We start from the raw sequence: 23414 nt of genomic DNA on the forward strand, positions 1-23414 counted from the left end.
AGGTTGAAGAAGATATTTTTTTTAATTTATCTTTTTATTTTACAGATAGACAGTGAGAGAGAGAGATAGAAAGGTCTTCCTTCTGTTGGTTCACCCCCTAAATGGCCGCCACAGCCAGCGCTGCGCTGATCTGAAGCCAGGAGCCAGGTGCTTCCTCCTGGTCTCCCATGCGGGTGCAGGGCCCAAGCAGTTGGGCCATCTTCCACTGCCCTCCTGGGCGACAGCAGAGAGCTGGACTGGAAGAGGAATAACCGGGACTAGAACCTGGCTCCCGTATGGGATGCCGGCGCCACTGGTGGAGGATTAACCAAGTGAGCCATGGTGCCGGCCCCAGAAGATCCATTCTTAACAACTCTAGATTGTGCAATTAGTTGTTGCTGAGTGTTGTGCCAAGACCGCATTTAGCCTTGGTGTTCAGCAGAGGAGTCTTCGTTCCTGCAGTGTGGCTGCACTAAGATAAGGAATACCCACAGCAGCTTAGTCAACACTTGTAAAACTTTAATCCTAGACTTCACAACATCAGCAAATCCTTGGGTTTTATTATTACTTGTTTGAGAAGCAGAGACAAGGAGAAACAGAGAGCTCCTGTCTGTTCATTACTCAAATGTCCAGGGACACAGTCCAGGTCCCCTCACATGGGTAGCAGCAGGAATTCAGTCATTTGAGCCATCTCTGCTACCTCCCAGGTTCTGCACTGGCAGGAGGCTGAAGTCAGGATCTGGAGCTGGGCTCAAACCCAGGTACTCCTCTGTGGGATTCCGGCGTCTTAACCACTAAGCTACATGCTCGCTGCTAATCCCTGTTTGACATCACCTAAAATCACTGTGCAGTGTCTTTCAGCTTGGCCTGGAGCCATCGTTCTGAAAACATCCTAAGATTTCTAATAGTCTCCATGGTAGTTTGTAGACTTTAGTTCTGATGCTGATCTATCTGTCCTTGCATTTTGAGTAGCATCTCTCCTTAGCCCCTTTTTACACATTTTCATTTATTAAAATGCTTAGAGCACTTTAATATTTTATTTCAGAAATAAATTACTACAGATGAAATAATTTATAATGTAGATTATACTTGCTTCTAAAGAGATTTGGTTTACAATTAGACATAATACATTTTTAATGAAGCTGTAGGATCCTCTGGCTATACTTAGCATTTCTGTATTTCTTGCATCAGTGGGGTTAAATATCAGTGCCGTAAGATGAGGGGTGCTGCTGTGGCTTTTGCTTTTTCTTCATTATAGCCTGGGAGCTCCCACCGACCGTGGCAGTCCTACTTTGACCTAATCTTGGTGGATGCACGGAAACCACTCTTTTTTGGAGAGGGCACAGTCCTGCGACAAGTGGACACTGTAAGTGCAGAGGATGGAGTTCCTGCTGGAACGCTGTCCTTCCTGTTCCTCTGATCTCAGAGAGAACAGGCATTTGAAATCGGTTAGCCAAGTCTCTCTCAGTCTTATCTGAGGTAACCAAACGGTTAATTGAAAAGAGTAAGTACCATTCATTTGGCTGCATTGTGGGTGGAGAGAATGATGGGATGATACAGTATCACAGAGTCTACGGTCTCTTCACACAGAAAACTGGCAAGTTGAAAATCGGTACCTACACAGGCCCCCTGCAGCATGGCATCGTCTACTCGGGAGGTGAGTCGCAGGTGTCTCATCACTTGGTGGACACTAAGCTCAGACCCCAGTGAGAAAGCTTTGGTGTTCCTCCTGGCACAGATCTGAAGATGTCACCTGCCAGCGTGCTAGGCGTCAGGGAGGATGGATTTGAGAAGGTGTCAGTGTGTCCTAATGAAGCTTTCATTTTCACTGAAAGGATCCGTTTCCCCCGATTCCTGTAACTGTTTGAGGCTTTTTCTTAGCGTTCTGGAATCGTTTTTGGTGCCTCTGAAGGTGTTCCTTAAGGGTTTTCAAGGATCCTCTGTGGTATGACGTATGTTATGCTGAAGGCCTTGTGTTAGAGGTGATAAAAACAACAGTGGGAAAAAGAATGGTGAGCCTTTTTCTTTTTAAAAAAAAAAAAGGACTGCCCCTCACATAAGAATAAAATAAATCATAGTATTTTAATGGCTATGGTATTTTGAATGCTGGTTTTAATATAGATATTTCTCTCATTGTTCACTCTGTTTGCCTCAGGTTCATCTGATACAATCTGTGACCTGTTGGGAGCCAAGGGCAAAGACATTTTATATATTGGAGATCACATTTTTGGAGACATTTTAAAATCAAAGAAACGGCAAGGGTGGCGGACTTTCTTGGTGATTCCTGAACTTGCACAAGAACTTCATGTCTGGACTGACAAGAGTTGTAAGGAGCTGGGACTCTTATTTTGTAAACCTCTGACTTGATCCTCTTTGATAAAAGCACTGTTTCATAGGCAGGGGTTCAGATGTGGTCAAAAGCTGGGCCCTGATATTTATAAATATCTCCTTCCCCATCAAGATATTTGAATATTTCACAAAGCTTTAGGATTTAAATAACTTTGAGAGGTTATGTTGTTAAAACTTGTTGAATGTTGGTATCCTGAGTATCTTATAGTGAACTGGAGATCTGCCTTCCTCCACGTGCCCCCATCTGCAGTGCTGGGCCAGTGCTGGCTCTGAATGTTTATTAGCTCCTGCTATTTTGTATTTATTATTCTGAGTAGTGAATGAGGCCCAAGTATCTTCTTCAACTGGGATACACTGTGTATAAGCAGTATGTGCACCGTACTGAGTGGGGCTAGCATATAGTTATGTAAAGGTGTCTGACACACTCCAGCAGTCCTGGTGGCCTCACCCACGGTGCCTCAGATGAGAGCCCTGGCACCACCACTTACACTGGCAAGCAAGTTACCAAGTGCCCCTTTGCTTTAGTTTCCTCCAATGCAAAATTAGAAATAATTATAGCACCTACCTTATAAAGCTGATGAGCTGTAACAGATAACATGTGAATGAAGAAGACAGAGTAACCAGTCTTCCCAGGGCTGCTCATCTGAACCACAGAACACAGAAAATTATTTGAAAGACCCATCTCTCTATTCTCCTACAGAAGGTATTGCAAAGAAATATAAAGGATGCATTAGGTCATAATCTCCTGGGAAACCCAGGTACATAAAGGCTGCACACAGGCGGCGTTCAGCAGATGCCACTGTCGCTGTCATCTACTGTCGGTGGACGTTTTGGGCTAGCCTGTTATCAGCTTTCTACCTATGGAGTTTCAGAAATGAAGGTGGTTTGGCTCTGCTACTTCCTGCATCTCTGACTCTAAATTCTTAATTCTTCGTCTGAAAATGGAACTGTTAGCATTTGCAGCTGAGACCGAGTTGGAACTGGCACTCGGCAAGCTCAGGGAGTGTACAGCCGGCAGGGAGAGTGGCAGGTGGTCATCGGCTGCCCCACTCCAAGCAGGACCGCAGTGGGTGGGCTCTCCTGGGGAGAGGAGGAGGGCAGTTTATACACTCACCCATAGCATGTTAGCGTAGGCTGTGCTTTTTGGTTGTATGTGTAACCTTTCACTTTAGTTTTAACAGTAGTTTAAAAGTGGGTGTTTTATTTTTTTAAAACATTCTTCCTTTTCCTTGCAAACCTGAATCAGCACTTTTTGAAGAGCTTCAGAGTTTGGATATCTTCTTGGCTGAACTCTACAAGTAAGTTCCCTAATTCTAAAATTTCTTCCCCTGAAATCACATTTTAACAAAGTCCTTTCTGGAGATTTTCACTGGGGATTTTTCTTTTCTCTTCAGGCACCTTGATAGCAGTAGCAATGAGCGCCCAGACATTAGTTCCATCCAGAGACGTATTAAGGTATCCAAATAGGACTTGTGAGAAAACTTGGACAGTAGTTTGGCTTTGTACAGGGACTGCCACGTAACTGGTGCTCAGGAAGTACTAAAATGAGCTGACGGTCAGTCTTGGTTTTTGTCTTTAGAAAGTGACTCATGACATGGACATGTGCTATGGGATGATGGGAAGCCTGTTCCGCAGTGGCTCCAGGCAGACACTCTTTGCCAGTCAAGTGATGCGTTACGCCGATCTCTATGCGGCGTCTTTCATCAATCTGCTGTATTACCCGTTCAGCTACCTCTTCAGAGCTGCCCATGTCTTGGTGAGTTAAGGCTACAGCCTCAAGTTACTGTTTACAGTTCAGATATACTCTCAGGCCCAGATCTACAGGCAGCCCTGTGGGGCTGGCACAGAGGACATGGTTGCATAGGAAGGGGCTTTGAGGAAGTATGATCCAGAAAAGGAGTTAGGACAGCTTCACTCTGCAGTCTGCGCTATTTACAGTTGTATCTCAGTGGTGAAGACTTTCCTGTTAGTACTAATTCAAAGGAATGTGGTTTTTCTATTCCTATGTTCTGGTATTGGTTCTGGTATTGATCAGCTTTTCTGTTTTGCTGTGAAAGTAAAAAATTCACTCTCTTCTGATGGTTTTAGTTTGTAGTAAACTAGCTGGACATGGGGCAGGGAGAGAGAACAGGTTCTGTGCCTAAACTTGACTCCTTCCTGGTCCATTATAGTTGTAGCTCTGCTTGGCTGCCTGGGGGGAGGGATCAGATTTTGGGAAGCAGCTGTTCTGCTCTGCCCGTTTTCTGAGCTTCCTGCTTTGTTCTAGATGCCTCATGAATCAACGGTGGAACACACACACGTGGATATCAACGAGATGGAATCTCCCCTCGCCACCCGGAACCGCACATCAGTGGATTTCAAAGACACCGATTACAAGCGGCACCAGTTAACACGGTCGATTAGTGAGATTAAACCTCCCAACCTCTTCCCGCTGGCCCCCCAGGAAATTACACACTGCCACGACGAAGACGATGATGAGGAGGAGGAAGAGGAGGAAGAGTAAGAAGGAACACCAAAACTCTGAGTGCCCATTGAACAAGTTCTTGCAGGACTCACAGGAACAAAGGAGGTCCCTGTTTGGGTTCTACTGGGGAGGAGGGGGGCTCCATCAAAGGTACGTCGGGGCAGAGAGACTGTTTTAGCTGTGTATCTATACTCTTTGCAGATGAATCAGAGTTGTATCGGAGGCTGTATTGGAAGAAAGGGTAAAGTCAGGCTGAACTGCATGCACGTGGCTTCACTGTGGCTTGTGACACTGTTTCCTTGTCTTTTTCGTCATTAGTGTGCCTGGATACATTAAGGGTTAAGGGTCTTAGAGGACGCTGTCCTGTTACAAACTGTGCTATTGCTCCAAAATCCCACTTTTTCAGTGAATTACACAGTATTGTGTATCAGTGGAAATACACTGTTTCCATTATGAAATGTCTTCTGTTAAGGTCAAGTTTCCTTTTGTAAGCCTTCAGGTGTCCCGGCAGCTCTGGCGGGGCTGCCGCTCTGTAGTGGCTTTGCAGAAATAGTCTCCGCTTGCTCTAGGGCTGACGTGGAGTGGACGGCAGGTGCTCTGGAAGCCGAAGTCCTCATCCTTTCTGTATTTTTTTAGGTTGATGGAACAAATGCTTATTTGTTATCTCAAAACAATCCTTCTCATTGGTGATAAATCTGTAGAGAGAGAGGCCAAAAGAGCAAGCCCCAGAACACAAGAAGAGAACCTTCTTCCAGCGCACCCCAGCCTGAGTGACACACTCGTGTCGGGGTCGAGCTCTGGTTCCGGCCGCCAGAACAAGGTGTCTGTCCTATGGAGGTGACTGCCTAGTTTAAAGCCGAGCACTGGAGGACCGGGAGAGGCTTCGTAAGCCAGGCCCTTGCCAGAGCAGGGCGCAATCAGTGTGACTAAATTCACTTCCAAATCCCTTGGGAAGCCACTTGTTCTGGACGAGAGGGAATCATCACTGTGTGACAGGGTGTGTGACTGCCTCACCAGGTGCAGTGGAGTTGTTGCAGTGTCTTTAACAGTGGTGTAACTTTGACCTTCATCTCCCTTCTTCCATTCTTGTTGTCCTTAGTCAGCAGGGGAGGGTAGACGAGCTGCTCTAGAGTTCAATAAAGAGTAACATTTCTAACACTGACTCCGCCACCTTTTGTAGCCCAACTGTGAACAGCTGCTGGTCTTAAGTGGGCTTGGGTTTGGCTTAGTGCTATCAATCAGGGTGACATTCTCTTGTCTTAAAGAAATACAGAGTTTCAAAAGTTGCTAAACATGCTCAGATCTCTTGATAAAGAGTGAGTATTCAAGCAGGATGCAGTCTCACATGCTCACACCTGTAATCCTCACGAGCCTCAACGCGCTTTCATAGTTTTCCATGCAGCAGGAGGTGAGGCTTTAAGAAAAATCTGTTTAATAGCAGGGAGCGCACCGCAGTGAGGTAGCCAAGGACCTGTGCCTCCCTGCTTTCCCTGCGTACAGCTTTACAAGCCCTGCCGAGAGACAGCGTCCTGACCAGCGTCTACTGGGAAGAGATGTGGCGTCTCCAAAAAGGTTTTGGAATATTATGAGGAAAATGTGTATTATTTTCCATGAACTTTTTGAAGTGCCTTCCTACTTGGCTTTTAGGTAGGAATCAGGTTAGAATGTTATTGCAAGTAACAATTAGATGCATCCTTGTTTTAAAATTACAGTTACCCCCATGATTATTTTAAGATAAAGATATGGCCCTGACGTGATTAAAGTGTCTCGATTTCTAAGTGACTACAGCTTCAGAGCTGCTGCAGCGCAGCATCACATGCACACATTTCCCCTGCAGAGCAGGGTCCAGGTGATCGCCTGGCTTTAATGTTCCCTACTTCTCAGAGTTGAATAGCAGGGTTATTCTCTGGGTAGACTGAGAAGTGAACAGCGTGCACTTGCACCGAGTGTGCCCATGGTCATGGCTGCCTCCAGGGCCACCGGATGTGCACAAATTACAAACGGTTTTTACACCAAAACAAACATCTTTTAATTCCTCTTTTCCTACGAACTTTGAAATCCCCTCCGCATGTACTATTAGAGCCAAAGACGCCTACGAACCGGAACAGACGGGCTTCTCGGAGTATTCTCACGGGGAACCCAGTGCTGGCCTTTTCCAAACAGGAATTCTGAGTTTCTCTGTTGCCACTGATTAAGGAACCTGAACTTAAAATGTATGCTTTTAATTTTTAAGAAAGGAGAATTCTAGACCTTGAGTTGATAGATCTTGAGAATTGTTTCGTTAGTTTGGGAACACTCCTTATTTGTAGGCTTTTTAGAACACTAGGCACTCTGTGGGCTTCGCAGCTGTCAGCACGTGCTGGCTCCCAGGGACCCTGGCGTGGCTGGCAGCTGGGGACACAGTGGACCCTGTGCAAGGAAGACCATCTGCAGAGATGGCCACGGAAGCTCGGAGGGCGGATCTCAGGAAAGTCGTGGAAAGCCGAGGAAGATTAATGTCCTGCTTTTAGGCCCAAGATGGTCTCCTCACGAAGCACAAGTCTAAGACCTGAAGTCATGAGCAAGCCCCGTGTGCCCTAAGATGCTTTTAGGAAGTGGTTTTAATCCAACAGTAATAACTGATAGCTACAACTACTTGTCGCAGTCGCGCTGTTTTTAAGAAATCACTCACATGTAAAAGCTACATGCAGTTACAGGTCAGGTTTAAAAAGTACTTTGCCCATATTTAGATATTTCTAACTCAGATTTATTTATTTAAGAAATATTTTTGTCAACAACTTAAGCCCTGCAGTTTTCTCCGGGGCTGCCTGGGCATTTTTAAATGCTGTGCTTATTCACCACAAATAGCTTGAGACAAACAACCGCGTACTTAAGTCTGCTCTAGGGTAGGAATCTTGTCCACATTCCACGTTACGGAAACTATGTAACCTCTCTTTGATGCTGGGAAACATGATCACTATGACCCAGCTGCTGCCACACCGTGGACGGTGCACTCCTCACGGGGCTTGGTTCAGGACTCGAGCTTGCTCACGACATTCTTTCCTGGGGACTAGGCCGTCAGCTCTTCTTAAAGCTTTTCCTCTTAGGGAGCAATTTCAAACAGTAACTGCGAGCGGCCCTGATGACGACATCCCTGCCACGAAGCTGCCTGAGCAGCCTTGAGGATGGAGGAAAACTGCGGTACAGCAAGGAGCAGGGACGATGTGCACACGGACAGCAGCCAGGAAGCAGGGCCAGGCAGCTTCCAGAACCTACGTGGCACCATCCCGGGCAAGCAGCACGGTGCCATCGCGGCCGAGCGGCCGAGGACCTGGAAGCAGCAGGATGCGCCTTTTAGAAAGTGCACTCGCTCACCGAAGGAGACACAGCGTCTCAGCTCCCCCTGCCTCTCCCTGTCCTCACACACAGCATCCCAGGGCTACAGAAACCTGACAAAGATGTCCAAAAAGGGTGTAGCGTTTCAAAAAACGGAGCCCCCCACTGAGCATTCTGTTAGGGGAGGCAGTCCCATTAGATTGCTGTCAGTGGTGCACTGTGGGCCTCTGAGTCTGGCACGTGCGCTCTGCACGAACACCACAGGTGCCTCCGCCGCGCACACCCCCTGCTGACCATGCAGCAGCCGAGACCCTCTGTGAATGCTTGTAACTGAACTTGCTTATTCTCTCCCTGGAAGTCTCAATCTATATTTGCTACTTTCAAACAAAATGAATAGTGTTCAGTCTTGTCCCTCTTTTTGTTCACATAACACACCTTTGCTCTCCTTGATTAGAGAAAGAAAGTGGGTTAGATTCACTGCTTCATGGTTCACATTAGGTACAAGCATGCTCTGCTCTCCCATGGAGCCGGGCCTGAGTGAACCTTCCCATACAAACTGGAGCCCAGGCAGTGCGCAGCCCTCTCCCCCCACCCCCATGGGAGACGGCCGAGTCCTTTCCCATCTCCCAAGTTCTACGATACTTGGAAAGAGGATTTGCCAAGCAAACCTTCCAGCCCAGGAAAATGCTCATTGACTATTTTGGGGGGGAAGGGTTCTCACTGGAGGTAATCTTTAACTTAGTGTATTTTGAAATAAGCAACATTTGGGTCTGGACTCATGGTCCACCAGTCGGCAGCACCAGAGGGGAGGTGGGGACCGGTTGGGTGTGCAGGTTTGGGCAGGACCCCGTGACCCCCCAGTTCAGCGAAGTCCCTCAGTCTTCCCCAGCAACTTGCTTCCTCTGCCTCACGGCGGCCAGCAGCGGAGTGCCCGCCGTGGAATGGAATTCTGGGAAAAGCAGACATGAAGCCCTCGGGGGCAATGATGAAACAGTCACACGAGGAAAGCCAGAGTTTATTTATCATCTAATGGAAGTCAGCTTTTTGGCTTTCATAGGAATCGGGTTTTTAAACTTAATTCATTTCAAAAAGGGCAAGTAAGTTTCCAGAAAGCAGCTCCAGGCTGTGTGTCGATCGCTTTCTCTACAGGCTCCTCTGATCAGTAGTTGCCTCGTACAGAGTTGGGAAGAGCCTCCGGGGAGCAGGATTTTTGTGCGCACATGAAGATCAAGGTTAGAAATGAACTGACCCGTGTGTGAGCTCATGCCGATGCAGGGAGAGGACAGGCACAGCTACTCCTCCGTAGGGCAGGGACCGCCACACTGAGTGTGTGCAGCCAGAGACGGCAGCCAAAGCCGGAGTTGGGGGCGAGTGGGAGGCACCGCTGCCTTCCCCAGCCTGCTCCTCAGGGGGTACCAGGCTCCTGGGTCCCCTGCGGGACGCAGGGGACGTCTCAAAGCTACTTCCAGAAGCGGCCTAACAACACTGGGGAGACAGGAGAGGGGCTTAGGCAGCGGCCCAGAGACAGGCTTGCCAACAGTTCACTGAAATGTCTCCATCTACAGGACAAATAAAAGTAGGATCAGCTATAGAGGTCAAGGTTAAATAAATGACAGTGGGGACTATATGGGACCAGTCAAGAGGTCAAATTCTGATGGCATGATCCTCTTTGGAACGTAAAGCAGAGACTAACAATGGTGGGAAAAAATTCCAAAAAGATGCAGGGGCTGCCGCCTGGGAAGCCAGCATCCCACGTGAGTACAGTTTGAGCTCAGCTGTTCCACTTCGGTTCCAGCTCCCTGCTAATGCGCCTGGAAAAGCAGAAGATGGCCCGAGTGCCTGGGGCCCTGCTACCCATGTGGGAGACCGGAGGGAGTTCCAGGCTCCTGGCTAGTCAGGCTACTTGGGGAGTGAACCAGAATATGGAAGACCTAACTGTCCAGCCCACCCCCAACTCTGCCTTTCAGATGAGTAAGATAAACCTAAACAACAACAGCAACACCCGGTAGTCCAGGAGGGGCCCTGGGCACAGAAAGGACGGGTGGGGTGGGGAGAGGTGGGGGTCACCCACTCTGGATGACAGCTGTCAGCTGCTGCTCTTGATGCGCCTCGCCCGAGTGCTGAGTGTGTGTGACGCCAGGGTGCCCGTCCTCGCCCGCGCCACCTTCCTCCCAGGCTGCCCTCAGCCAGGAGGCCCTGCACAGCCCTTCTCATCTCCAGGAGCCATGTCAACCCGAAGGATGCTTTTGGTCTTGCTTAGGAGAGACCTTGGAGGCACCTGCCCAGCTGAAGTGTGTGCTGTTAGCAGCTGGCGTCCTTACCTAGACAGACTGCAGACCTGCCAGAGAGGACGCCCCTCTAGAATCAGCCGTCCCGGGAGCCGGCACCCGCTTCTGCAACACGAGACCCTGCAGTGCCGCCACGCTGAGGTCCAGGCCAGTGGACCTGGGCAGTGCAGCGAGGCTGGACGAGCTGATGGGGGGGGGGGGTGGCGACACAGAGGAAGGGCAAAGAGGGAACACACGTCTGCTAGAAGGGTGAGCAGAAAAATCATCATTTATCTCAGCAGAACAAATAAAACCTCTTAAAAACAATCACAGAATTTACAAATAAATTGGTACAAAATAAATAAGACTGTAAATCTACAACATCATTCGAGTTATAAAACGCATTCATCGTGACAAGCAGCTGACGAGCCCCATCTGTGGCATCTGCTTCCCTGGGTTTGCGTCCACAGCTCTGAATGCTGTGTTCAGGAAGCGCCAAATGCTTGCAGCGAACACTATGATACAGCGCGAGGGCTGCGGACGGTGACGCCAGACGCAAGGCAGGGCTGATCTGAGGGCCAAGACAGAGTTGGCACTGCACCTCAAAACCAAGAAAAGGCATAGAACAGCCCACGTGGGCAGGCAGCGTCCGAGGTCCAGACTCACATTCTGCAGCCTGAAGGGAGAGGCAGAGGCCGCTTTCTGGGCTCGGGGAGGGCCGAGTGAGGAAGGCGGAGCCGGTCTCACAGCCACAACGGCACCAGTGCACAGGGGACGAGGCCCGGGCACCCAGAGCGCCTCTGAAACGCTTCATGGAGGGACCCACGAGCCTCTGCACAAGGTCGGAGACCACCGCCAGCCACCTCCCGACACTGGTCACCAGGAAGAGGCGGGCCTAACGCGAGGGGGCGCAGATGCCGGCGCCAACGTCAGAGCAGCAACCTGTCAGTAAGACCCACGCGCCACCGCCCTGCCCCTGGGCTTGAGGGGCGTGGAACCGCGGGCTCCACGCGTGGGGGCTTTACCACAGATGACGCAGTACCGGGAGAGGCCTATGTACATAATAAATAATATAAAATAAAGCATATATACTCGTGGACTTAAGACTCTAGGAACAGGGAAGTCACCGGACCGCCAAACTCCGCCTTCAGAGCGCACTTCAGACCACGGGGCGCGGGGGCGCGAGGACGCACGAGCGGGGCTGGGCCCTGGGGGGTGCGAAGCCAGAGCCCGCGCGCGCCCCAACTTCCCTGCGTGAGAGCAGCCCGCCACCTGGCCCGCCTGACACACGGCTTCAGGGGACTGTGCCAGCGAATCCTGGCCCGAGAGTCCCTCCCTCAGAGACTCCATGTGAATGAGATGTGGGCCAAGGCAAGACAGAACCCCAAGTTCTGCCCACCTGCTCTGGCCTCAGTGGACACGGAAACCCGGAAACGCTGCTCTGTCCCAGCACGGGCTGGATCTGAGGCCGACACACACACACACACACAGAGCTGCGCTCTCTCCGCTGAAACCTCTCATTCCCTGTCTTGCTTGAAGCACAGCCCTCAACAGCTACTTAGCGATTCCAGCTGAGACGACCCCAGCAGCTCCAGCGGAGAGAGAGGAAGCGGCCTTGAGCTGGGCCAAGCGCAGGTGTCAGACGGAGGCAGGGACAGGGCCTATGGATGCTGCCGCCCGGCCCCCGGCGCTGAGCGGGAGGCAGAGGAAAGCCCACAGCTCACACAAAACTCAAGGATGGCGGCCCCCCAACCCCGCGTCAGCCTCCGCTCCGCCTCGCGCACCACTGGCCCCTCACTCATCTCAGCCCCAGACACGAGGTTTACAGACGTACGATAAAGACGTGCAAACGGCCCTGAGGTACAAAAACCCGCTGACTAGGTTGCTCGTTGAGAAATTCTCACCAGGAGCTCCTGAATTCCAGCCCATTCGCGTATTCAACATTCCCTGCATCTCTGATTCTGGGGTAACCTACAGCTCACCCAATCCCCTGCCGCACAGAAGCACCGCTGGCCCAGAGCGGGCGCGGCCGGCTCAGGGGCTCAGGACGAGGCCGGCTCTCCCAAGCAGGGAAGCCAGTACTGGCGCCCCGCAGCCTCCCAGCCCCCGCCCTGCCCTCAACCCCCTGCCCGGTCGTCGGTCGGCCCGACTAAGGCAGCATGGCATGGGGAGGGTGGGCCTGGAGCACAGCACCCAAAGGCAGCCCTCCCTGGTCTCCTCCTGCCTGAAGCTCCCTGTGCCGGGCTAGGGTGCTCTGCCTGGGGTCACCCCTGCGGAACAGTGTTGGACCCTTGGTTGCCAGAGACCTCGACCCTGGGCCCGGCACGGCAAGGACAGCACTGATTCCTGGTTGGCCGTCAGAAGGTGCCAGAGGCGGCGGAGGTCACCCGCCAGGGCCCGCTCCAACAGCCTGAGGACAGCTCGCGGGCCCTGCTGAGCTCAAATTCTCATTGCTCCATTTCCTAAGGAAAACGCAGTTCTATTTGTAGCTCCCCATCTCCACTGGTCCTGCCTGGTACTGGGGGGCGGGCAGCAAGGCAGTGACTGTCCGCATCAACATCTGCACCAAAGTTCCTTGAAATAACACCGGGAACGGGAAACAGGTGCTGCTCCCTCCCCGCGGGCGGGGGGAACACCTGGACAGGGCCCCTCTCACATTCCCACTGAGCAAGACCATTAAGCGCCCCAATGTCACACACACAAACCTTAAGCTGTTGTCTTCCCCAGAGTTTAACAAACGATCCTGGACCTGGTTCGGGACGGAAGGGCACTTGCCGACAGGAGGGGCAAGCCCCTGATTGGAAAAAAGACGCAAGAGGCGAACAGCGTCTCGGGAACACCTGGAACTAGGACCCCAGGTCCCAGGGAGCCTCCAGGACGCCCGAGTGGCTGTGCAGGAGAGGCGGCCCCGCCCGTGCCCACAGAGGCCACCGCAGAAGAGAGGCCACCAGGACCTGGGCCTAGGCGGCAGCTCCCCGCTCAGCCTCGCAGACACCAAGGGCCCAGGCCCCCACGCCGCTCCTCCCCGCTCAAGCACTCTGGAGGTTTCCAGAGAGGGCATGGGGCCTGGCCCTCCCCCCACCCGGAGCAGACGCCGGCCTTGGAAAGGCCACCTGCCGCCGCTGGGCTCCTCTGAGAGGCGGCTTTGCGGGGCAGAGGGAGAAAGGTGCCGTCTCCCGCCAGCAGAGGGCGTCAGCGGGTACCCTGCGCGGACTCCTCCTCCCCGGGGATTACAAAGGCGCCCCAGTGCGTGGACTGATTCCAGAGGCTCCTTCCGCTAGGGGAGCGCATAGAGAGGCGGCCGGGAGAGGCCGTGAGGACAGCTCCTGGGGGCCGGGGACCTGGCTGCCCAGCACGGCGGCGGGGAACGAGGCGGGGGCGGGCAGGTGTTAGGGGCGAGACCGCCCGTGGCACCCTCCTCACACTGGCCTGCGCTCAGCCAGAGGCGTGTTAGGAAGTGACCGCTTCACTTGCCCGGGGAGCCTCACAGCGGGGGTCCCGCAGGTCACCGAGAGAGGCTGGTCCTTCCCTAAGGGCCTGGCGCCTCCCAGAGCGATACTGCACCTCGGACCAAGGGGCCCGGGAGGCCGCCGTCTGCCAGCTGGGGCCGGGGAGGCGGCGCGCACACCCAGCACCGCTAAGGCTCCGGTTCCCACGCACAACGAGCCCGGGCGCGCCCACAGCGCACTTTTGGTTTCTCAGCTCCTGTCTGGGGCCGAACCAGCCCTGCTGGCCACACAGGCAGCCTCTCTGGCTGTAACCGAGGAGGCGGGCACGCAGGCCTGGGCCCAGGGGCACCGGAGAGAGGACCGCTGAGGAAGGCAGGCTGGCAAGCCCCAGGTCCAGCAGCGCCCCTGGGCGCAGGGCGGAGCTTCTCCGGACCCGCCCGCCCCGCGAAACCCTGGGGAGGTTTGCGTTTGGCATCTGTGTAGCAGCGTCCTGGGTTGCCCCGGGGGAGGGCGGAATGCGGGGATGAAGTCAAGCGGCCCCTTGCCAATGATAAACCCTGGGTTTAAGATTCATTAGCATTCATTTCGGTGGAAAAAATTCCTTAGGGTGGGAGGAGCAAAGCCACATCCCGCAGGCCAACGCTGCGCCCTGTGCGGGAAAGGGGAGCGCCCCGCGTCCAGCTCAGAACCACGCGGGCTCTGAGCGCAGCAGGGCCCTGCCGGACCACACCCCACAGTGACCAGAGACTGGCAGCGTCTGCAGTGACAGGTTTGCTTCATTGGGCCATCAAGTTCGACAGCGACACCCGCTGGGGCACAGAGGAAGAGGAGGGCCGGGCCGGCCAGTCCGCGCTCTCAGGGTCCCGTCAGGGCTCACAGCAGAGTTCCGACAGAACAACTCAAAACGCTGCAAAAGACACTTTAAAAAAAACATGATCTCTTGAAAAAATAAATCGCAACCATTTTCAACTTCATGCAACTCGAGGGAGGAGGACAGTGAATAATGGTAAAAGGTACAGCTGAAAAAATAAACGTGATTCTATCCGGGCAGCAGTTCCTCCGCAGCCCCGTGGCCGCCGCGCCCCGGCTGCGGCTCTCGCGTCTCGGCCGTCCATCCCTCCCCTGGCCGTCGGCCTCCTCCTCCGCTTCCGGCGAGGGGACGAAGTCTTTGGTCTCGGAATGGCGCGGGCTGCAGCGCGGCACACAGGTTCCCACTGACCAAGTCACGGGCAGGCCGGGCCGGCCCCGCCGCTAGATGGCGCCCTCGCCGTGCAGGCTGTGGTTGGCCTTGCTGTGCGCCACACAGTTCTGCTCGGTGAGCAGGTTGGCCGTCTCGTCGGGCAACCCGTCATGCAGCTCGGTAAGAGTCAATTCAACCTTAGTGTTCTCACTGTCCGAGGACTGAGGGGTTCTGTCCATGCGGGAAGCCATCAGGGCGTTTTGGTATTGCTGTCTGGAGATCTGGGGCCGGAACACAGCACAGAAAACAAACCGAGAGGCGCTTAGTTTAGGGTCCCTGTCTCCGCGGAGCCACACATTCACTCCCCGAGTCGCCCGCGGCCGCTTCTCGGGAGGAAGCCATCCTGGAGGACACACGGAGCCGCCTCTGAAGTCCAAGTTGACTCTGGCGAACAAAGTCGCGTCTTCCTTTTGGCACCCATTTCCCACTGTGTCTCAGAAGCTCAGAGACCAGAAAATGGAGATGGGTTCCACCAGCTAAAGCCGGCTTGTTTCCCAACTCGACGGAGGAGAGGGGCGCCTCCCACCCCGGTCCTGCCAGGGCACCATGAGCTCGAGACCTGAGGAGCCTTGGTCTTCCTCCCCGTCCCCGCCCCTTCCCTGCAGGTGCCACGTGTGGTTTGGACGTTCATCCGGGAAAGCCAAGGAGATGCGTGTTTCTCCCAGCCTCGCGGCACCCCCAAAGTAATCACGGGAGAGCTCCGTGCAGCGGCCGGGGCGCCACACACCCACCTCGCTGTGGGCAGGGCGGCCCCTGCGGGCCCAGCCTCCTCCCTCACCTTGACAAACTGCAGGTCAGAAAGGGCTCGCACGGAGTAGTCGGGGACGTAGACTTGCAGGAACGAGGAGCCCAGCTGGTTATTGCCACTCCCCAGCGTCGGGGTCACCGCCTCCATCCGGTCACTGCGGCTGAGCGAGTCCGAGTGATTCAGGCCACACGGGCGGGGAGGTGACTTGTTTTCACCTAGACCAGAGGGGAAGAACCACCTGTTAGCCGAAGCAGACATCGTCGACAGAGTCAGCTCTTCGTATTTTTCAAGCAAGAGCTTCCACGCAAGCCCAGTCCTCGCGCCCCCGCTCAGCGCCAGGGGACGCCCACTTCCGGTGCGAGGCCGCCCACGAAGCCGAGGCCAGCGCGAGGCCGAGCCGGAGCAGCTCTGCGTGCCCGCCGTGGGCCAGGAGGCGGCCGGGCTTCCCCGCCCTGCTAGAAGCAAAGGCTCCCGGGGCCACTCGCCAGGCAGTGCGCGCTTCCACGGGGCTGGGACACTGCTGCCTGCTCACGCCACACCCCCAGCCAAACCAAACTTCTTACGTCTCTGATCCCAGTCAGATCCCCCAGACAGCGCAAGGATGTCTCAGGAATTCACAAACACTAGGAGGTGTCAAAAGACCTTGAAAAGTTGAAGTTATCCCGGGTGCTAACGGATTCTTTCATCAGATTTTGCACTCTTATTAAAATTGAGTGAACAAAAATTCAAACACATTAGTCTTGCTCGGGAGGAGTACTGCTGTAGCTGCTAACCTAAGTTCCATTAAAAATAAACCCACTCCCTTCCCAAGGGGGCTTCCACGTTTGCTTTTCTCATCAACTAGATGGTGCGCCCGTTACTAGGGGCAGCCACACTGCACAGGCTCAGGGCTGTGGCAGGCCCCGGGACAGCTCCTCTCTGCAGGGCAGCCCTGGTAGAAGCTCCCCCAGAGGTGGTCCTCTCTCACTCACCTTGAGAAAGGGTGCTGCCATGGCCAAGGCTGCCCTAACTTCAAGCGACAGGCCAGGCTTTAAGGCACTCTTGTTCCTTTGCTATCTGAAGTAGCCCTTTCTAGAAAGAATGGAGTTCAGCTCTCCCCAAGTCTCTCATTCTGAAGGCTGCTCGAGGTTCCACCTGACCTTGTAACTCTGTTTGCTGAGAGGACATTTAGAATAAAACATAAGCACTCTGGGGCCAGCGCTGTGGCACAGCAGGTTAAAGCCCTGGCCTGAAGCGCTGGCATCCCATATGGGCGCCAGTTCCATTCCCAGCTGTTCCTCTTCTGATACGGCTCGCTGCTGTGGCCTGGGAAAGCAGAAGATGGCCCAAGTCCTTGGGCCTCTGCAACCACGTGGGAGACCCGGAAGAAGCTCCTGGCTTTGGATCGGCGCAGCTCCAGCCGTTGCAGCCATCTAGGGAGTGAACCAGCGGTTGGAAGACCTTTCTCTCTGTCTCTACCTCTCTAACTCTTTCAAATAAATAAAATAAATGCTTAAAAAAAAATAAGCACTCTAGGACTCTCAGATGATGAGTTCACTTTCTCCTGAAATTTTCATGCTATAATTTTCATGTCTATAATTATCATGTCACAAATTTTCCATTGTTAAATCAATATTAAGGGAGTGGACACTTGGCCTTGCGGTTAAGATGCCAGCATCCAATGTCTGAGTACCTGGGTCTGAGTCTCAGCTCTGGTTCCTGACTCCAGCTTCCTGCTAAGACAGAGGTGATGGCTTACGTTCTTGGGGTCCTACCACCCACGTGACAGACCTGCATCGAGTTCCCGGCCCCGGCATCTGGGGAGTAAAGCCGGTAGACAGGAGTTTTCTCTTCTCTTTCTGCTTCTCAATTAAATAAGATAATAAAACTCAGCAATAGCTCTTCCTTTTGCTTCCACTTACCTTCTAAGAGAACAAGGCAAATTATAACTTATGAATGTCTTATATCTAGCAGAATGGAACTATTAAGAGGATCTGATCCTCCACCTTGCGGCGCCGGCACACCGGGTTCTAGTCCGGGTTGGGGTACCGGATTCTGTCCCGGTTGCCCCTCTTCCAGGCCAGCTCTCTGCTATGGCCAGGGAGTGCAGTAGAGGATGGCCCAAGTGCTTGGGCCCTGCACCCCATGGGAGACCAGGATAAGTACCTGGCTCCTGCCATCGGATCAGCGCGGTGCGCCGGCCGCAGCGGCCATTGGAGGGTGAACCAACGGCAAAGGAAGACCTTTCTCTCTGTCTCTCTCTCTCTCACTGTCCACTCTGCCTGTCAAAAAAAAAAAAAAGAGGATCTGAACTGTAAGCTCTAGATTGCTCATCTGTAAAATGTGGTAACAGGCCCCGCCTCAGGAGGTCTGGTGAGGGTTAAAAACAAGGTCACGTAAAGCGCTTGGCACACACCTGACACCTGTAAGCGCCCGATAAATGCGCCTCGTTAACATTTCATGTTCTTTCCTCTTCGTTTCCTCCCAGACCTCACTGCCGTGTGCCTACCTTCGTGACGAAGGCTTTCCAACAAGGGATCCCACCACACCCCCAGGCTTCAGTCCCAAATCCCACCACTGTTTCCACAGACGCCTCTCACAGCGCCCACTTTCAGGCACTGATATCTGAAGTTTAGCAAGACCAAGCCCCGAAAGGCACCTTCCTTGCTGACCAGACCCAAGCGCTGGCAGGAGACCCCGAGGCCTCCAGCTCCTTGCTACTTTGTCCTGACGGAGAGGGAGCACAGCACCATTTGGTCCGTGCTGTGTCTGGACTCACAGTCAGCTTCCTCCCAACCCACTGCTTTGCTGTTGTTTCCTTTAATTAATTAATTCAGCCTGAGTTCCCTCCTGCTGGCCTCCCCAGAGCCTGCCATGGGCAGGGCCGGGTCTCGGGCTACAGCTGGAGCAAGGAGCCACGCGCTCAACCCAGGTCTCGACGCGGATGGCAGGGACCCGACTGCTCGAGTCACCACGGCTGCCTGCAGAGTCTGTGTCAGGAAGCTGGAATTGGGGGTAAGGCAGGAACCAAACACAGGCGATGTGGGGACACAGAGGTCCTGAGCAGTGAGCCAAATGCCTGCTCCTGCCCTCTGGTGTTTAACTTTCATTTACTGATTTTCATTTTATCTGGAAGGCGGGGGGAGGGGGTGGGGAATGAATTTTCCACCTGCTGGTTTACTCCCCAAATGCCTGCAACAGCCAGGGCCGGACCAGGCCAAAGTCAGAAACCCGTAACTCTATTCAGGATCTCCCATTTGGGTGGCAGGGACCCAGCTACTTGGGCCATAAGCTGTGACGGGAAGCTGGATCAGCAGCAGAGGAGCCGAGACGCAAACTGGGCATTCCAACATGAGACACGAGTGTCCAGATTGTTTCTGTGGACTTGCCCTCTCTCTGCCCTCACAGTCACGGCCACAAGAAAGAGGCCGGCTTCCAGGAGCACTGGTGCAGCTCCACAGGCACCCGGCAGGGTCAGCAGGTGCACAACCCTTGGTTTCAATTCACTATTGAGAGCCTCAAATGGAGTCCCAGCAATAATTAAAATAATAATCTGCAGGTCCACAGACGATCGGCGGCTTTGGGGGCCAGTGACGCTCTGCATTTTAGCAAGGCGGCCCCGGCCGTGTTTCCGCGTCATGCCCCCCAGCGGGGGGTCCAGGCGGGCGAGATGGGCGAGGAGGAACGTGCAGCATGAAGACAGGGTGGCTGCTCCGCAGCTGCAGGCATGTTTCGCTGCACACATGTGTACGAAGTTTCATGACAATGATTACAGGAAAAACTTCCATTTGGATTCCTCCCTGCCTTCCCAGAACTGTGTTCTCGCTTTTTGTCTTGCTTTATTTTACCCATCCCACCTAGGAATTCTTTCTTTTTGGCAGCATGCAGGAATGAAACATTCCTGGGAGCCATGGCTGGAAGAGGCTGGGATCCCTGCCGTACTTCAGCGCCCACTCGTGAGGTATCTGAGGACCCAGTGTCAGCCTCCCTGAGGGCCTGCACCCACCAACTGGGCTTTTCTTTCCTGGCTTGGGCAGAGTGAGCACAGTTGAGAAATCTCAAGGTCCACAGATAAAGTAAAATGCAGATGGCCCTTCTTTTCTTTCCCTGGGCTGCACCAGCCGGTTGCTCCACTCTGGCCTCTGGGACATTTTAACTGAGCAGCAGGTGCAGGCAAATCAGATGGGGAGGGAGGAAATGCAAACACCCATGGATGCAGGTGCATCTGTACACACACGTGACCACCGTGCTGGCGGCTGGATTCAAGTAGCTGCGAGCACCAGCTCACCCCAAACACCGGAGCTTTTTCCAAAGCTTCAGCACGCATTGGTTTCCAAGACAAGTGCTGCCTCTTCCACCACGTCTCAGCATTTTAAGGTTCTGCTGAGTCTGAATTATGAAATGCCAATTTCATCATTCAGATTTAAAAATATAAGCTGTATGGAACAAAATAAATTCAGAAAAGCTGTGTTACCAAGTAGGAAAGCCCAGCCATTTTAATTAAAGCAAGATTAACCTCTCCTCTTCTCTCGAGTGGACACATTGCGAGGCTGGCTGCCCTCTCCCGCCGGGAGGTCCTCCGCGGCGTGGCAGGAATGTGCACAGCGCCGATTTCAAAACAAAGAGAGGGGAGACTGGGAGACGCAGGGGCCACCTGCCTGGCAGGGAGCAGAAGTCCACGCACCCCGTTCCCATGGACGCTGGAGGAAGGATCAAAGAAACAGGGATGCTGGAGGCCTCTGTGGATGAGGTATTTTTCTTGCTTACGAAGAAAAGCTGTCGGCCAAATGCATCTGTAGGCGCATCCTTACAGGCCTCTGCCAACGACACCCCCCGGGATGCGCTGAAGTCAGAGGCAGAACCCCGAGCAGCCTCCTCCGGCTGACCTGACTATTTAAGGTCAGCGGTACGGGTGGGATGGAAGGGCCACTCAGGATCGTGTGGGCACCACTGTGCCTCCCAGGGTTCACCACTGCCCATGTCCCAGAATTCCTCTCCAGTCTCGCAAACGCCATCTGCTGGCTGATGAGGTTTATCCTTTCCCGGACAGCTCACTATGAAGTCAGAGAACCTCAGTGTCTCAGGGCTCAGAGGAAAACTGCCCACGGTCTTATCCAAACAGGGGGAGCTGACCCAGCCAAGCAGGCTTTTCTGGGGTCAAGGGGAGGCAAGGAAGCGAATTATGAAAAGGAAACATGCAGAATTACCTGGAGAACCTGCTGCTAACAACTCTGTTCTGCTGACAACAAAGGTACGAGACAGGGACAAAGGAACTGAAAAATGGAGAAAAACAGGGTGAGACCGGATCAGAAGACGAGAGAGGAGGTCTCTGTCATCAGGGCAGAGCCGATTCTTGTTCCACCTACATCGGATTTGAGTCCAGAAACACGAAGCCGGACGGGCTGTTCCGTTCACACAAAAGAGCTCTCGCTGCTTTCCAGAAGAGGGGAGCAGGGCGAGGCCGGAGGAGCCTGTTCACCCCCTTCTTTACTGAGGAAGTTCCTGAAGCCAGGACGCTCCGCTGGGGTTTGTTGCTCCCAGCGGGCTTCTGATCTTAAGGACTTAATTCACCACAAATAGCCGCGCGAAAGGAGCTCCTTGTGAGTCAGCTGTGCTCAGAGCACGGCCCAAGCCCATGGCGCCCGCGCCCCGCCACTCACCGCCCTGTCTGTGGCAAGCAATCATCCCACTAATTTGCACTCCTGGTCTCACTGTCATGATGGCCCTGGGGTGCTTTCAAATTTCAAAGTAGAGGAAATTCAGTCAGGAAGGGCACACCAGATTTCCCCAAGTCCAAAGACGAGGGTTATCCTTGTCACTGCTTCCTCGGCCAGGGAGCCACAGCGCCGCGGGAGTGAACGCTCTCACGAACACGTGGCGCAGAGAAGGGATTATTGTAGGCTTTTCCCAGACAGCTGGCCTTCATCCAGAGAACCTCACCTGGATGGGCCCGCAGCATGGTGCACGCACCTCCCAGTGACTGCGGACAAATCCCACAGCCGAGTCGTGAAGTGAAACAACACTCGGCTTTGGAACGCCAGCTGCCCTTCGGCGGCGGCTCTCCCGCAGACGGGCTGCCCTGGCCTTCCCACTCGGGTTTGTCCGTCCACGCTGGTTCAATATGAAGGGCTCCATGATGAGAAGTCAACAAACGTGCAAGCTCTTCAAGGTCACCGTACAGACCTGGCTCTGCTCACCTGAGCTCCTGCGAGGTTGGCTGTCACAAACAGCCACACTGACACCACCACCCGACTTTCCCTCTTCCACGCTAAATGTTACAGTGTCCCAGGAGGTGACAGTGTATGTCCTTTTAGTAAGGAGGAAACCAAGGGCCTTTCTCAACGTCACACAACCATGTGTGATGGAACTGAGGCTGCGACCAGGTGCAGTCAAGCCTAGTTAGGAAGCAGTGGGAAAAAAAAAAAAGGCTGCCTTCAAGTTCACCACAGAGCCCTGAAGAAGTGGGACCAGACAGGCCCATGTCCACAGGGTGCTGGTCAGCAGCTGATAATGGGGACACCATGGCCCCAGGACTCAAAGACCTGCGCCCGGACAGGGAGCAGACGCATCTGGGGCAGAGGCGGCCTGAAGCTGGGAGAACTCCTGGTGGTTCCCTGAACTGCGGACGGTGACATCCGTGGCATGGGAAATGACGACCAATGACACCAGACTTTTCTGGCGGTGCCCTCTCTGGGACTGCCGCAGTGTGCTGCGAGGGTCTTGTCCCCCGACATAGCTGTCATTGATATTTCCGACACAAGGTGGCACTCCAGCTCCTGCTTACCAGCCTGACCTAATCCTGCTAGGATAAAGCTTGCCTGGCAGAAGAGACCATTCCAGTCCCGGCCCCGAGATGAGCCATCACGCCAGGTATGTGTGTCTTCCTAGGACACACAGGGCTTGCAGGCATCTTGGAAAAATGCTCAGAGAAGCAAGCCAGTCCCTATGGCGCACCAGCCCTTAGCTGGCTGACTCAAGTGGCCTAGCTCTCTAGATGAGAGGAGCTCGCCATCGGCAGCAAATATTCAGTAACGCTCGGGACTCTCAGGGAAAAGCCAATCAAGCGCTCAGAGCAGCTCACATGGACAGGACTCACCACCACCGAGGGCTGGGCACACAGCGGCAGCCACGGGAGGACGAGCGCTGAAGGGCACACACACTGCTAGGGATCCACCCAGTGCAGACACCCACACCCACCACAGCATTCACACGTCGCCATGCAGTGGTCAGGACAGAGCTGAACTGTCTCTGAGGCTTGGTCCCACGTGGAGACAGTGAGAGGGGGTAGGGCCTAGTGGGCGGTCATCGGCTTACAGGAGATTGGCCCTCTGACAGGGTTAAGGTGTTCAGGTGGGAGCCGAGGCTAACGAGAGTGACTTGGGACAAGGCACCCACCCCTGCTGTGGCATCCTGCCAAGTTCTCCCAAGCTGACTGTTCCACAGAACAAGCCTGGCCACTCCCCAGCTCTTGACTTCCCAGTCCCACGTGCTCCTGCCACCGAGAGCCACCTGCCATGCGGCACACACACACCAGAGCCAAGCAGCAGCCAGAGCCACCCATGCCTTTGAGCCTCCAGAAGCCGAAGCTGAATACACTTGTGTTATGAAGCCCACAACCATCAGC

The 23414-nt window shown here is 53.9% G+C and overlaps 2 protein-coding genes across 35 annotated transcripts in view; one reads left to right on the top strand and one right to left on the bottom strand.

The window, feature by feature from the left end:
* The window catches only part of NT5C2 (5'-nucleotidase, cytosolic II), a 178688-nt gene extending 172740 nt beyond the window's left edge, over positions 1-5948 (top strand). For 13 of the 31 annotated variants that reach the window (XM_008270436.4, XM_017348529.3, XM_070057293.1 and 10 more), the window contains 7 exons: positions 1238-1345; positions 1570-1636; positions 2135-2305; positions 3575-3626; positions 3723-3783; positions 3908-4084; positions 4595-5948. In XM_008270436.4, the coding sequence (XP_008268658.1) occupies positions 1238-1345; positions 1570-1636; positions 2135-2305; positions 3575-3626; positions 3723-3783; positions 3908-4084; positions 4595-4831 (873 nt within the window). In that variant the 3' untranslated portion in view covers positions 4832-5948. Of the gene's footprint in view, positions 1-686; positions 741-1237; positions 1346-1569; positions 1637-2134; positions 2306-3574; positions 3627-3722; positions 3784-3907; positions 4085-4594 lie in introns of all 31 variants that reach the window. The other 18 variants (XM_070057279.1, XM_070057278.1, XM_008270435.4 and 15 more) reach the window with 3 other exon arrangements.
* CNNM2 (cyclin and CBS domain divalent metal cation transport mediator 2) overlaps positions 16-23414 on the bottom strand; it is a 188478-nt gene continuing 165079 nt past the window's right edge. For 2 of the 4 annotated variants that reach the window (XM_002718590.5, XM_008270432.4), the window contains 3 exons: positions 20998-21063; positions 15842-16026; positions 16-15284 (listed from right to left, as the gene is read on the bottom strand). In XM_002718590.5, coding sequence (XP_002718636.1) covers positions 15075-15284; positions 15842-16026; positions 20998-21063 — 461 coding nt within the window. In that variant the 3' untranslated portion in view covers positions 16-15074. The remainder of the gene's footprint in view (positions 15285-15841; positions 16027-20997; positions 21064-23414) is intronic. The other 2 variants (XM_002718589.5, XM_008270433.4) reach the window with 1 other exon arrangement.

Source organism: Oryctolagus cuniculus, chromosome 15 (genome assembly GCF_964237555.1).
Source record: "Oryctolagus cuniculus chromosome 15, mOryCun1.1, whole genome shotgun sequence".
Classification (NCBI taxonomy): Eukaryota; Metazoa; Chordata; class Mammalia; order Lagomorpha; family Leporidae; genus Oryctolagus; species Oryctolagus cuniculus.